Source organism: Pecten maximus, chromosome 1 (assembly GCF_902652985.1).
Source record: "Pecten maximus chromosome 1, xPecMax1.1, whole genome shotgun sequence".
NCBI classification, from domain to species: Eukaryota; Metazoa; Mollusca; class Bivalvia; order Pectinida; family Pectinidae; genus Pecten; species Pecten maximus.
Genome location: NC_047015.1, coordinates 37,390,163 through 37,404,576, shown reverse-complemented (window position 1 = coordinate 37,404,576; position 14,414 = coordinate 37,390,163). Strand labels below are relative to the sequence as shown.

The following is a 14,414-nucleotide window of genomic DNA, read 5'->3' as shown; positions in this document are numbered from 1 at the left end:
CCGCTACTACAGCCGTAGTTAGAGAGGAAATCTATATGGAACTAATGGAAGTCTATAGTGCTTCTACGGCAACACATTTAATCAAAAGGAGACAATACCCAGTATTTCATTTGCAGTCAATCAAAGTCCATGAAAAGCAATGTAAACAAAATAAAATAACCGTGTATTGAATATGTACACACTGACACATCTAGACAGAAAATGAGACAATAAAAACATAAATATTCAAATTAAAAACGTTTGTCAAGAATCATATGGACGCCATATTCCAATATTTACCATTGTATGGCACTGCCACTATATAACCCTACCAATTCAGTTGCGAGTTCACCAGCTTATGAACTGCCAACTGAAATTTGAATTTGAAAATTTCAAAAAAAAAATCGCACGACAAATAAAAAATCGCAGATGGTAAATATAAGCATTGAACGGCTTTCAGTTGGCATTCATAGTCAATATGAATGCCAACTGAAAGCCGTTCAATGCTTAAATATACACACAACGATGTCAACAGAGACACCTGCGTCATGTCAATCATTTTGCCAATACTAATTCAATGACGTGACGCCCTGGTTAACCGACTGATGGTCTAAAACAAATAATTTTAGCGATAACATTTTAAATTTCAAAAGGATATAAATCTATTCTTGTTTTCTTTTTATCTAATCAAAGTGGTCAAATCTATGTACATTATTGTATCATATCCGGGTGAAAATATAGGTTGAAAATGTAAACAATAACATTTCAGCACAACATCGAGTCTGTTCCAATATTCTACAATACAACAGGATATTCGATAATTTTGAGCTTAGAGTACACTGTACATGCAATGTTTTCATCCTGTGACCAGAACCTACGTTGTTATATTATGTTTAAACCATAACCACGAGACATGTTATTTAATCCATAATCAGTTATGTGTTTATGAACGTGCAGTATTATGTGATACATTAAATACAATTACAGTGTACTTTTTAGGTAAAGATATGTAATATGAAAAGATATTTCTTTTTTGGTTGACTGTGTTTAATAACTATAGGTTTACATGATTAGCTTACCCTCTGCAGGCCAGGGACTGAGAAAAGATACAATTAAATAATGTGGGAACCCCCAGCAAAATTGCTTACTTGACAAATCATTGCCTTTGGATTACGTTTTGAGCTTCCACCAAAGCGAGGAAGGCTACGGTTGATGTCCCCTAACTAAGTCCATAACGTCAGTAGTTGTTGGTCTCTGTTTGGCGTTCAACTTAATTGAGTTGGTACTATAAGGACTATTGTCAGTATCATGTGACCGGTTGTCGTGTCATGCTACCGTGATCTGGTTGTCATTTCAGTGAGATAGCACTATAAAAGTACCATCGAGTGACACTTGATACACAAGACGCAGACCATACCCCAGTGGTAAAATAAGAGTTGAATACAGAGCCTTTAAAGTTGATTCTCAATGGTGAGAGATTCAGTTACATTTAACTACCTCAGAGACAGTACACCTCCAACATCTTTGTATTTGAAGCAACGACTCATCAAATATTCTGTCGAAGAGCAATCAAAATTTTATTGTAGCCCAAGTAATATAACATCTGTCATCCTTTCTCAGTAGGTGTCTATGGTAAACCATTAATTCAAAAGCAAATAACTACGTAGTATTATGTGAATCAACGATTGCATGGGACAAGTTTATGCTCCATACTCCCTGTACCCTCAATCCCCACCACTTCTGCTTTCCCGATACCTTCCTCCATTTTCCTGGCGTTATCTTCAGCCATCTTCCTCTTTCTAGTTTTGTTAGATGTCCCTATAAATTACCTTTGCCGTGCCATATCAAACATGTTTTACCCAAAATGTCTGTAATTTAGAAAAAAAAACAAAAAAAAAACAACATACCATTCTCCAAAATTTACCACATTGGTTGAAATCAATGGGCTCATGTATCTGTCCATCTATGTTGTGAACTTTGGCCAATTTCCAATTTTCTTACTTCCCATCTGGATTTCCACATATGTCAAAGAGTATATTTTTACCAAATTCAGTAAAAAAAATGTGTTTTTTAATATGTATTTGTCTTTAACCTTACCATATATGGAATATTACAGAAGATTCAGGCCCGAACCTGTAATTTCAGTGTTTCCTAAGTTTAGCTCACCTAACAATGGAGTCAGAGATGGTACATGGAAGAAAGACATTGTTGTCTCCCTTTAGTAGTCTAATGATTACAAGTACCCATAATAAAAGTTTAGAATATGCTTGTAAAATTATGTGCAGCCGAGCAAATAGCCTATATATATATATGTGTATGATAGTTGAGAGATGGTGGATACTATAATGTGTCATCATTGTAAATATCATCAGAATCAAACATGTATTTATTATTTTGATCTTTGTTCTGTTGGTAAAAATGGTACAAAGGCGAACTGTTGAAGTAGAAACATAACACTACAGTATTACCCTCATCTCTATAAAAGTTCTGTATCATATCTGTCCATCATATACCTACATCTGTACTTTTTTCTCATTTAACATATATGATGGTAACAATAATTGTATAGGGTTCCCAGTTCAGAGCAATACTAGTACACTGTATGTCCTTCTAATGTTCGTCTTTGCATCATGCATAACTTCTCAAATGTATATCTTAGCCATTAAACTAGTCCTTTCCATCATAATAACAGACTCCACCAATATGTATTCATTACATATTCCTAATCCCTGAATACTACATGGAAAAATCCTACACTCCATATTTAAGGATATAATCATGCTACCGGGATGTCCGTTACCATAAACATTAGATCCAACTTGTGTTCAGTTATGGCATTAAAAACTATTTAAGTAACCATGAGCAAAATCAACACATAATCTGTTAAATGTAATTTCCTTAAGCCAAACACATTAAATCCTTCTTTCTCATGTTATGGTTGAAAGAAAATACCCGACATAACATACTGACTTTAGTGTAATTCTCATGATACACAGAAAGGTGGCATATAGCCTTAAGGAAATATTTTAATATTTCAGATTAGAAAATTGATGATATTATGTATTTAAACATAGTTTGGATTATAAAGCTGTAGTAAAGCATAACTGATTAGCAAATTAATAAAATAAACAAAATCTTAAAGGTGTCAGACAGAATATTTTATTTCTACAGCATTTGTACTGGAGTACCATACATACTTTTATTGAGCACATAAATAGTACATAAGTTAAGCTATCTAAATTAGGCAATATCAACACAGTGAACTATAACGAAACTGTTAGGAGGAATTACCCACTCAAGTATCTTCTGTAATCTAGATCACATATATTGCATAAAAATGCTTTCAAAACTTATACTTGGTTTGATTGACAAGTACTATTTAGTTGCGATTTGCAACATTTTACTTTAATAACATGGATGCGAGTTACTTTGATGAAAACTGAGAAGTACATAGTAGGGTTTCTCTATATAACAAAACATCACACTTGAGATGTAACTGAAGTAGACAGCAGCAATGACACATATCTGGTCATATGATTTATTGTTACGTTTTGATATATCATCTCTGTCTTAGGAAAATGTACATCTTTCTCCCCTTAATTCATAATGCTTTCCTACAATACCTTCTCATAAACAGGTGGTTTCTGTATACATCTTTACAGAAGATAGCACTAAATGAATTGTAGAATGTTTGTACAAAAATACCATATTATTAGTGATGTTAGATATACACGTATATTTATACCTGTTACTTATAACGCAAATGTTGCTGCTAAATTAGAAAGGATAACAGGGTAATATTGGGTATGATCTTGGTGCATACTGACAGACAGATAAAATAAGGATTACAGACGCCTTGTTAGGAGCATTTCTATACATCACATGAACATATTTATAACATGTTCAGTTTATGAATTTCTTACAAAATAGTAGCTCAGACAAAAATCAAACATCATATTGTACGAGGTATTTACACATTTTCCGTGTGGAATCAATTGATAATTGATTTCCTTACTTTACTATGTACATTTCAGTTTCTGTAACAATCAAAAGGATATACATGTGTAACTACAGTCTGTCAAGGTGAGATATTCAGAGATACAGGGATCTGTGCTAAGAAGAAATGGGGTAGTTATAGTGAAAATGGCGCTAAAATGAAGCAAAGTAACATATATTAAATTCAATATGTATCTTTTTATTAATCAGTTTACTAGACATGCTTGATTAGATAACATACCTCTCATATCTAGTTTATAAAGAAGTTTCTAAGACATTTGTAGAAATACCTGATCAATAACTTGGTATTGTAAATGTTTAAATAAAAAAAACACACACACACACAAAATTCAAGTTCTGGAAAGTATGTGATGTTCGGAATAATTGATGTCAAAATGAAGTTAATGATATGTGCATTATTTGGATATTTAGGTTGTATAAATTGAGAAACGTGTCCCTACCCTATTACTCTATCCCAGTTTCAATGACTATCTCTTTGGGCTTATACCCAGTTAATTACTATAAACCTGTAACAAATAGTCATAAATTATCTACACTGGACCTCACAATAGGATATAGATGACAATGTACACCTATATCTTACTTACACACAGCTTGTCTAACAAACAATGACATACCCAACCATACAAAGAGAACCAAATAAATATACAGTATTGACTTGTCAAATGCCAATAAAAAATGTAACAGAAAAAGTGAATGTCTGATGACATAAGTAACTCTCCATAAAAAGTATTGTTTCATACTTCACTTTAGTCAGACATATGGATTCCAATAATACCACGGTGTATATTTCATAAATTTCTCCTAATGCACATATGAAGCAATATCACCTTGAAAAAATGCTCTTTCAAACTTAACACAAGAACATTAAAATGCTTTGAAGAATATTAAAGATTTAAAGTTTGGAGAAACAATTGAGAAGTTCATGGATTTTCCGTGTTACGCTGATTTGAAGGTTGGAATGACTGACCAATGAACACAAAACATTTAAACAAAACCTTTAAATGACTCTGAATACATTAGTTACAAAAAAACTCAAGGCATCTAGGCACTACACTTTACGCTTCAACAAGTAACGTGGGCTACATGCATAAGTGATGTTTGGTGATCCAATGTACAAAGTCTAGCAAAAGACTTTCTTTTGTATCATAAGCTTGTAAGTAAATATAAATAGTTTTCAATCATTATGTGTTGTCATTTTGAATAGCAAGCACACTCAATGTTGTTACTTTGGTAACGAACACATATCACAGGCACTTTTGTCTGAGGAGTTTATAAATGTACAGTGTGCACAGGTCCACGACGTCCCGGGAGATGCCCCAATCGGTGGGAGGGGAGACGCTCCAGGTCCTACATATGATCTCTCCCTGGACAGACCTGGAGATGGTTCTGGAATTGATCATAAGACCTGGGTAAGCATATCATACAATACTAACACTATACATTGTCAGTCATTATTAATGTCAGCATGAATATTATTGGGATTTTTACCAAAAATAACACTGGAGCATTCTTTTATAAAATCCTTTTTTATAGAGCAGCATTAGCTGTTCACTGCTTATAATTCTTTCTATGACCTAACAGTGTGCACCAGATTTTGAATCAATTTTCTTGAGTCCTGACATGAAATCTACGAGATCCAAATATTTGCTAGTGGAATTATTCGCCCCTGTATATAATGTTATAATACATTAACCTTTACAACTACTGAATCAGATGCAGATACAACTTTTCGCAGAATTTTCTCTGTCATGTCCATTACACCATTTAAATTTTTTTTGGTGGGTTCCAATACTAAAGGGATAAAGTGAATACTTAAAATTTTAGTGATTTTTTAGTGATTCCCACAGGAAAAGTATGCGTCTAGAAACAGGGGAGGGAACTCTCCCTTTCACTTACCATGAGCAGCCATCATCTCCTCTACTGTTGCCCATTCTTCTGTCTTTTTGAAATCAGAAGCAAGTTTCTCATCATCTATCTTAACAGCGTCTAATAGCATTCCAATTTTCTCCTGTCAAGATTAAATTTGAACATATGTAATTAACCTTTATCATTGAAATCTAACTGCAGCAATGCTTCATTCGTCTAGGACAAAATAATATGCAGGTGAGGATTCCATATAAAGGCTCCCAAATCCCATAGTGCTGTGTGAATGCTGATGTTCGGATATAAACAAAAATGGCTGAACGAAAATGTGCTTGAAAAATTAGAGTTAATAGAGTCCGCATGAGGAAGAGAAAACGAATATGACAAGGACAGTATCCCAAATTATCTTTGGGAGGAAAGATGAATTACAGGAAAGTCATCAAACAAGAAGCAAAGAAGGCTAAATCCTATTTGATACCATATGTACTTGGTACAGATAGGTGAAAGTCTACTTTTTTGAATGCTATGCCCTGTCCAGTATGGCTTTCTTATACATGCACTATGAAATTGATGCTATTTTTAATCGCATCACTTGCTCAAATATAGCCTTTAGACTAAGCTAAAGAAAAGTACTGTATTTCCCTGGTCAAGCCAGACACTCGACTGCCCAACAAAGTCTATCAAATTAGGAATTGACATCTGGAGACAAAATTTAAAAATAACAATCCTATGAAGAATTAATTGTGCTTTTTATCATAATTTTCAATAAAATAATTTTTCCATCACAGTCAGAACCTCTTAAGATTTTCAGCAGAATCTTTTGGTAAATACTTTTAAGAGATAAAATACCAGACCTTCATTATGTGGTTGCCTTAAAAACCTGTTCAATGGCATAAGCCAAACCAAATCTTGCAAATGATAACATAACTTGTTTAGTGGTTGAACACTTAAAAATCATGATGTTTAATTTCCTGTTCCTCCATTCATCACTTGTTATGTAAAACCACCCTTGTAAATACATAGCCTATTTTCCATGGTTTCTATTGTTATAGATGATGGAGTAAAACAATCCCCAAATTAACATTTTACAATTTCTTCTGGCAAACAGCAAACATACCTGAACTGGTAACATGTCAGAGGTACCAAGAAAAACGAGGATATGGAAATCGGACATGGCTTCCAGGAATCGGTTAGGAGGAAACTGCTGCAAATAGCTCACCAGGGCATTGAAGTCCTGAAGTATATAAAGAAGAATTAACACATGCTGAGTATCTTTACAACACACTTAACTCACAACAGATTAATATATAATAAAATTAAGGAATATTCAATCTACAGACAAAAGATATTAAATGAACACATTTTAGCATCTTCTGAAACTGAGGGTGTGATTCAGTATTTGTATACCATTTATACACTGATTCTGTGTCAGATGTATATGTTACCTGTGTTCTATCAGATAATTTGTGGTCGTTTAAATCTAATACCTAATCTCCTTCTAACTGCTATATATTACCTGAGCTTCCCCTAGTTGATCTCTGTTGGAGGCAGAGAAAGGTTTGATCTCTGTATGTAAATGGGACTTGAATGTATATTGTGCTGTGAGTGGAAAGGCTGCTGGCAAGTCAACGAGTAGATACTCCACAGGTAAGGGACGGGCTAGCTGGGTTATTTCATTGCCGTAACTATCTTTTATCTAGAGATGAGAAAATGAAATAGACCAACTCAATTCTTCACTCCAGGAAATAACGAAAATTCAGTTCTAATAGGTACATGAAATAATGAAAATTCAGTTTTAATATACATATTAATGTAATTCAGTTTTAATTAATGAAATAATGAAAATTCAGTTTTAATACATGACATAATGAAAGTTCAGTTTCAATACTGGAAATAATGAAAATTCAGTTTTGATACATGAAATAATGAAAATACAAAATAATGAAAATTCAGTTTTAATACATGAAATAATGAAAATACGAAATAATGAAAATTCAGTTTCCACACATGAAATAATGAAAATTCAGTTTTAATACATGAACTAATGAAAAATCAAAATTCAGTTTCTATAATGGAAATACTGGCAATGAAAATTCAGTTTCAATCTAATACACATTCAAAGTGAAATATCTCTTTCAATACATAAAGTTTTCATTTACCAACAATATGTAAAATGAATACTAGAAGCATTGAAAAACCAAGCTCACTCAAGTTTCAAATATTTTTTTAAAAAGTACAATACAGGAATAATTAATTTTAACGTATATTGTCTGCCAGCAATTTCATACCTGATGCAATATAATCATATATAATAATATACTTGCTATTTGATTGTTTTTTTTTTTTTTAAATTACATTGTTAATACAAATATTAAAATAAACTGACCTTGTAAAATACATCAGGCACATACTGCTTGTCTGAGGATTCCTTGACGTAGCCTAGTTCTGGTGCGTCCTTGGTTGGTATCAGACAGTCATCTCTCACTAAAGCCATACACTGATTGGATACTTGATAGCCCTCAAAGTGGATCTGGTTACTGGCATCACCTAGTATGGTAAACATGTACATGTATGTGCCACAGAAACAAGTTATAGACAGAGAAGCTGCTGTGATATCAAAGGACCCCTAAAGTCCAATAACTTCCTTTCCTGACAATTAGACCATACTGAGAATTCCTACAGTGATAAATCTAGGTTGATTGTTTCAAAATTGTTGGGTTTTTTTTTAACAAATATGTTGGGACTGACAAGATTACTGTAAATCAAGAGAGGCAATTGGAATTATGGGCATTGGATTTTCACCAATGAAAAAAATAAAATTTTAATTGCATCAATTAAAATTCTGGAAATGACTGAAAATGTTGTTTCTGAAAGCAGTCCTCAATCAGATATACACTTCTACATAATATTGAAGCTTGCCTCTTCTATGATTATGTATCATTACATTGTATATTGAAATGAAATTCCCAACACTGTAATGTATGCATCAATACTACTCCAATACAAAATATATATCTTAAACTCAGTAAGCATTCAAATTTTTTTTATCTATTTTGATTTTTTAATGCTATTATTTTTAGTCCCAATAGTGTCAATTACAATATGTTACCTGTTACGACAACTGTGACAAACTTAGAACCAAAGTGCCCTTCTGTAGCTAGTTTACATGGATTGGTGTGTTTGTTCTGGAAATCTGCTGCCATGATGCATTCTTCAGCACTTAGAAAATGTGAATTCTGTAAATTAATAAAGAGAAAATGTTGTTTATAGTAAACATGATATCATTTCTGTCAATAAGTAAAACTTGATGGCTAATAAATAATTAACAGACTATCAAGACTCATTAATTGAACTGCTTTATTCCTAATTAAAATGATTGGAATGTGTTTGTTTATTGTGTTTATAACCCTTCAGGAAAGCCAGGGTCATCTCCCTATAGTAGTAGGTGACTTCCTCACTGAACAATAGGAGGAGGAGCTACTGAATGCAGAAACACAAACCATCCCCAGTAGGGATCAAACCACACTCCTCAGTCCTGACTTCACCAGAGGAGGCATTATCTAATACTCTACTGGATGAGGTACCATGGCCTCACTACAGATTACAAAACGAGAAATTATCTGTTACAAGTACTCAAGACACTGGTCGGTTTGAACAATAGATATTATGACATCCTACTTACAATATTTCCTCTGAAGTGTTTTACAGTTCCTTTTCCAAGGTCGTCGGCGATGAGGTCAGTAAATATCCAGCCTACTGGGCCAATACCAAGCCTATCAGCCACTTTATTGACTAAGTCTTCTTTTGGATCTTCCAGCAGTTCCACCCTGCTCTTAGAACTAACCTGAAATAAAAACTCCATACATTAATATATAATCTTACAATAAGAGTACATGTGGTAAAGTGGTAAAGGCAAGGTACTTGGCAAAAGGTTATTAAATATAAAATCTATTAGAAACATTGGATGTCTTGTTCTACTACACTAAATAGCAAAGTGATTTCTTGCTTAAGATAATGTACATGAAGTGATAGTATGAAGGTAGAATTCTTTTAATGACGCAGTTGCCTGTTAAATATTCAAAATGTTTTAAATGTCATTTTATTTTTCAAATCCATTAAATTTGAATTTATAAACTTGAAAACTTCAGACATTATTGCACTTTGATTCTGCTATTAATGGATAAAATCTGCCATGTTAATCTGATTATAATATAGATGAGTTTACCTGGGGTGGTTCATAGATAGCACAAACAGTGGCCTTTATACCCAGTGGTGTGTCTTTATGTGGCTCATACTTTCCATACATAATTCCAATTCTTTGGTTGCCCGTTGTCCTCCAGAAGTTAAGAAATCGATCAACAATAGAGGCATTTTCATACATTATGTAATCTACATGTCTGTATTTCTGCAAGTAAGAAATCAGTTAAAAGGTTTAACGAAGCATAACTATCATCTTTATCATCAAATAATATGATAAACAATAATACCAGTGTTTATTTAATTTTCATTCATTACTAGAGCTAGTGTCTTCCTTGTTCAGATTTCTGTTACATGTCTAATGTTCAGAAGAAAAAGTTGAAATAAGAATGTTATAACTAAATTTTAATCTTCCTTTGCAGGTAAATATCACTAAATAGAATTTTTTCTAAGATTTCTGATAGATAAAGTGGATGTCTGCAAGTATTGTTAGAACTCGCCAACATTTTATACATCAAGGTCATGTATCATTGTACCTGTCTGTTGAGTGTGACTGCATTGGGCTGACATTTTGTACAGATACCTCCAGGCCAAGGCGGATGTTCTGTACATCCAGTCTTTATTTTGCAGCTTATGTTTTCCAAGAAGGCAAATTTCCCTCTGAATAATAAGAAAATTAATTTTCATGTTAATCTTCAGATGTTTCTTCATTAAAATTCACACAAATATGTCAGAAAATCAAATACTTTCATGGTTAAGACATTGAAAATCAGCATTACAATGTTTAGGCTGAAAAGGCATTTTTTTATTGCTCATAACATACTTATTCTTTTTTGTGCTATTCTTTTATTGGAATATACATAAGGAAATTGCAATAAGAATCTTGATATATTGGTTTCTTTTTACCAAGAAAATATAAGTTTTATTCTAGACTGAACACTCTGAAAGTCATATTTGATGAGTATTTTTTATGTCTGTTGAATTAAGACATTATATATCTTACTTACTTATCCACACCACCAGTCAGTTTACGTAAGTGTGAGTGAAATGAGAGGAATTTGATAGGAGGATCACAGCTGTGTAGAAATTCCTCATCATATGGCTGAAAGAAAATCCAATAGAATTATTTTTTGTTGACATATCATTTATAAAATCTTTGTGCTTTAAAATTCTGATAATATGCTAGATTTGAAAATAAATTAGTGTTGAAAATAATCCTTGGATTTCTTGCAGTCAAACTTATCTTCAAAATAATTCAACATTACAATAAATTAACATTGAAAAGAAATAGAATTTTAGAAAGCTAAAAGTGCTGTGCCAAAATTATGGAAAACACTTAACAACATTGTCAACCATTCATATTTTTTCCATAAAGATGAAAAAAAAATTGTAGTTAACAGGTCATGCCTCACTCACTGTAACACATACTATGGTAAAAAAAATATTAACAAATATCTGAGAAGAATGATACTTTACCATCAGTGGTACACAGTGCAGACATTTTCCTTGTGGACCATGGTGACATCTAAAATTTAAGCAAATAACATAAAACAATTAGTCTCAATTAGTCAATATCCCTCAACAGCCTTGAACAGGTTATATTTCTTAAATGAATAAATAAAATTGAATACAATCTGTTTAAAAATCAGTAAGGAATGCTGACTATTTAGAGTAAACATCCTGTCACAACTGTGATGATTAGATAGGTCAAATACATGTTGTACCATTCTTAATAACATATTAAATTCTCTTATTTATCATTCAGCAACACCTGTTTTGAATGACTCAATAATTGAGAAGTTTGATCAATTTTCTAATCAAAATGGTTTAATTGTACAAAACAACCATATGGAATAACACACTTATAATGTTCACTATATTATCTCTCCTATCAGTACTTACAATTGTTCATTGCGTTTTCTGTAAATCTTGCCATCCTCTTTGTCCAGAATCTGGTCCACCTCATCCTCGATAACTCCTCCCCGTCCAGGGATAGGTGAAGACATACCCAATGACATCTGGGAGGAGCCAGGTGATACCTCAATATTCTGTCCTATGTTTCCGAAGTCTTGATTCTTTGTTGTCTTGCTGGCCAAAAATAAGTACAGCATATCTCCATGTCTGCAACATCAAAGTACATCAAAAATTAACAAATCATAAAAATTGGATTCTTCAAGACAAATAATGCAGGTATCACGTACAACAAACACGAAATCTTAATATCAATTTTTGCCATCTAGCTAGAATGTTTTTTATTATATAATTTTATTCATAATAAGTTATACCTAATTTTGTAGGAGTCCAATGTTCTGGCACGAGATGTTCTGATCCAGTCTTTCTTGTCTCTAGATTTATAAACGTTCCATCCTGTGTCACCCAGTCCAAATTCAGCTTGAAGCTGTAGATGAAAGTATGCATGAATGTACACATTTCTCAGTTACTTATTTAGGCAGTACTGGTATTAACAGGGAATGTTTTCATGAGATATTATTTAACATAATTTATAACTTGAATCAAGAAATTATCCCATGGGCTTATTATAGAGGATTCCAGTATTGGGCATCATGCTGATGTTACCGTTTTTGGAAAGGAAAATGTTGATCAATTAGTGTTTTTACTTAATACGGAACACAAACACAACATCGCAAATACATGCCAGGTCTTCCATTGACCCTTGAGAGTATATGTTTGACTCCCCAAAATCAGATTTGACAATTTGGATTGAAGGGACATGTCCATTTGACAGATGGTTTGACCCATACAATTTCTGAGAAAAAGTTATTTGATTTGAAATTGCTAAAAATTAAGGGTCAACTGGATGTCCTAATATGCTGCACAGAAAGAAATTACAACATGTAGACAAAGCAAAATATTTAGGTCACTATACATTTAAATCTCAAGTGGGAATGTCTTATATATTGTTAACATCTAAATATTAGCTCTATATCTGTCATCTCTCATGATGCAGGCAACACTTGTCGGATCATCCCTAGAAAATACTTGCTCAGTAATTGGGACCCTTATATTAAAAGAGACATAAACAAATAGAAATGTAGTGTAGACCAGCAAATTTAGAAACACCTCAAGTTTGGTGACATTTGCTTCAACAACTTATATTAACTGGCTTCATTTGAAGACAGATTGAGAGTCATGCAACTGACAACACTACATAAAACTAGAAAATATCTGCAAGATATAAATGCCCCCAATGCCCCTTGACATCCTGAAACAGTTTGGTGCGGATCATATCAGCAGTTCCCGAGATCAGCTTCATTGCATTGGGACATGCCAAGCAGACATGGGTAACATTCTACACCCCCCTTCCCCCCCCCAAATTTAGCAGGAGCGTATCTGTACATGAATGTAGAACACAGGCTAGGTATGACAATCCTTTTCCCCTTGCACAATAGTAGACATAACCTCCATTACCTCTGCTGACTGCTTCAAGCTGTCCCTATACCAAAATCACTTCTGACTTAATACTTTATGAATATATATATTCCCTTTCACTATCCTTAATTGTCTCTTCTCTTGGCCTAGCACCCACTATCACATGCCATGATCTTCAAATAGATGAAGGTGGTCACTATGTAGACGTAGACAGATTTTGATACCTTATTCAAGAAATCAGCAACTGTCTCATTCTGTTTGGCTTCCACTCTCTTTGTTCCATGGTCTGGAGACTGAACACGAACAATCTGTAAGTGAAATGAAAATATAATAAACAGAAATACATTATAAAATGAAGTCACTTCATGAAATTTGGTGTAAAAGCAAGATTGAAACAATTTAAAGTCGAAATTTTTTTTCACTAAACTCTGTCAATCATTAATAATCATGAAACCAATTCTTACCAATGGAGATGGGGGTACTCCCATCTTATCTGTACCATATATATAGGCCTACTGACTTGATAAATAACCAATATTGACACTAATGAATATTGTGATAATTATTTCAATTTAGATCTCAATGTCGTCTTCAAGGAAGCGGATAAATCAAGTTTAACTTATTGATGACAACCCATTTCTCCTACTGGAACATTCGTCAAACAGTGTCATTGGATAAAATTAGAATGTTACACAGGAATTATCATGACATGCAGAAATATAGCAATGAGGCTAAATTTTGTACGTATGTAATTCTCTTTAAATAGAGATATGACGATGAACTTAGTCTCTAATAATTTTAAAGAAAATGTTGAAAATACAAAACCAACTTACTATGTTTTTAGATTTTGACATATTTCAGTAGAAATCGTAATGACTATTTCTACTTTTCTCGGGGCAAGCAGACAGCTGTGACTAAAGAATGTCTCAATGAGATGAACTCTTCATCTTGTGCTTAACAAAACC

The 14,414-nt window shown here is 33.1% G+C and overlaps 1 protein-coding gene across 2 annotated transcripts; it reads right to left on the bottom strand.

Moving 5' to 3' along the window:
- Positions 1-3,115: 3,115 nt before the first annotated feature.
- On the bottom strand, positions 3,116-14,389 carry LOC117332376 (nuclear protein localization protein 4 homolog). 2 transcript variants are annotated; one of them, XM_033891273.1, is made up of 15 exons: positions 14,283-14,389; positions 13,674-13,757; positions 12,345-12,457; positions 11,962-12,180; positions 11,536-11,584; positions 11,067-11,161; positions 10,596-10,719; positions 10,088-10,267; positions 9,545-9,706; positions 8,972-9,098; positions 8,249-8,409; positions 7,379-7,558; positions 6,980-7,096; positions 5,896-6,007; positions 3,116-5,385 (listed from the first exon to the last, which is right to left on the bottom strand). In XM_033891273.1, the coding sequence occupies exons 1-15, from the start codon at positions 14,301-14,303 to the stop codon at positions 5,222-5,224; spliced, it is 1,908 nt and encodes a 635-aa protein (XP_033747164.1). In that variant the 5' UTR covers positions 14,304-14,389; the 3' UTR covers positions 3,116-5,221. The 2 variants fall into 2 exon arrangements, with proteins under 2 accessions (XP_033747164.1, XP_033747158.1); XM_033891267.1 differs by lacking the exon at positions 14,283-14,389 and adding an exon at positions 13,914-14,035.
- Positions 14,390-14,414: the final 25 nt, after the last annotated feature.

Coding starts and splice junctions, on each gene's coding strand:
- LOC117332376 (XM_033891267.1), bottom strand. CDS start 13,937: ATGGGAGTACCCCCATCTCCATTG. Junction 11,585..11,961: donor AGAAAACGCAATGAACAATT/GTAAGTACTGAT, acceptor CTTAAATTTTAG/ATGTCACCATGGTCCACAAG. Junction 9,707..10,087: donor CTATCTATGAACCACCCCAG/GTAAACTCATCT, acceptor TTTTTATTTCAG/GTTAGTTCTAAGAGCAGGGT.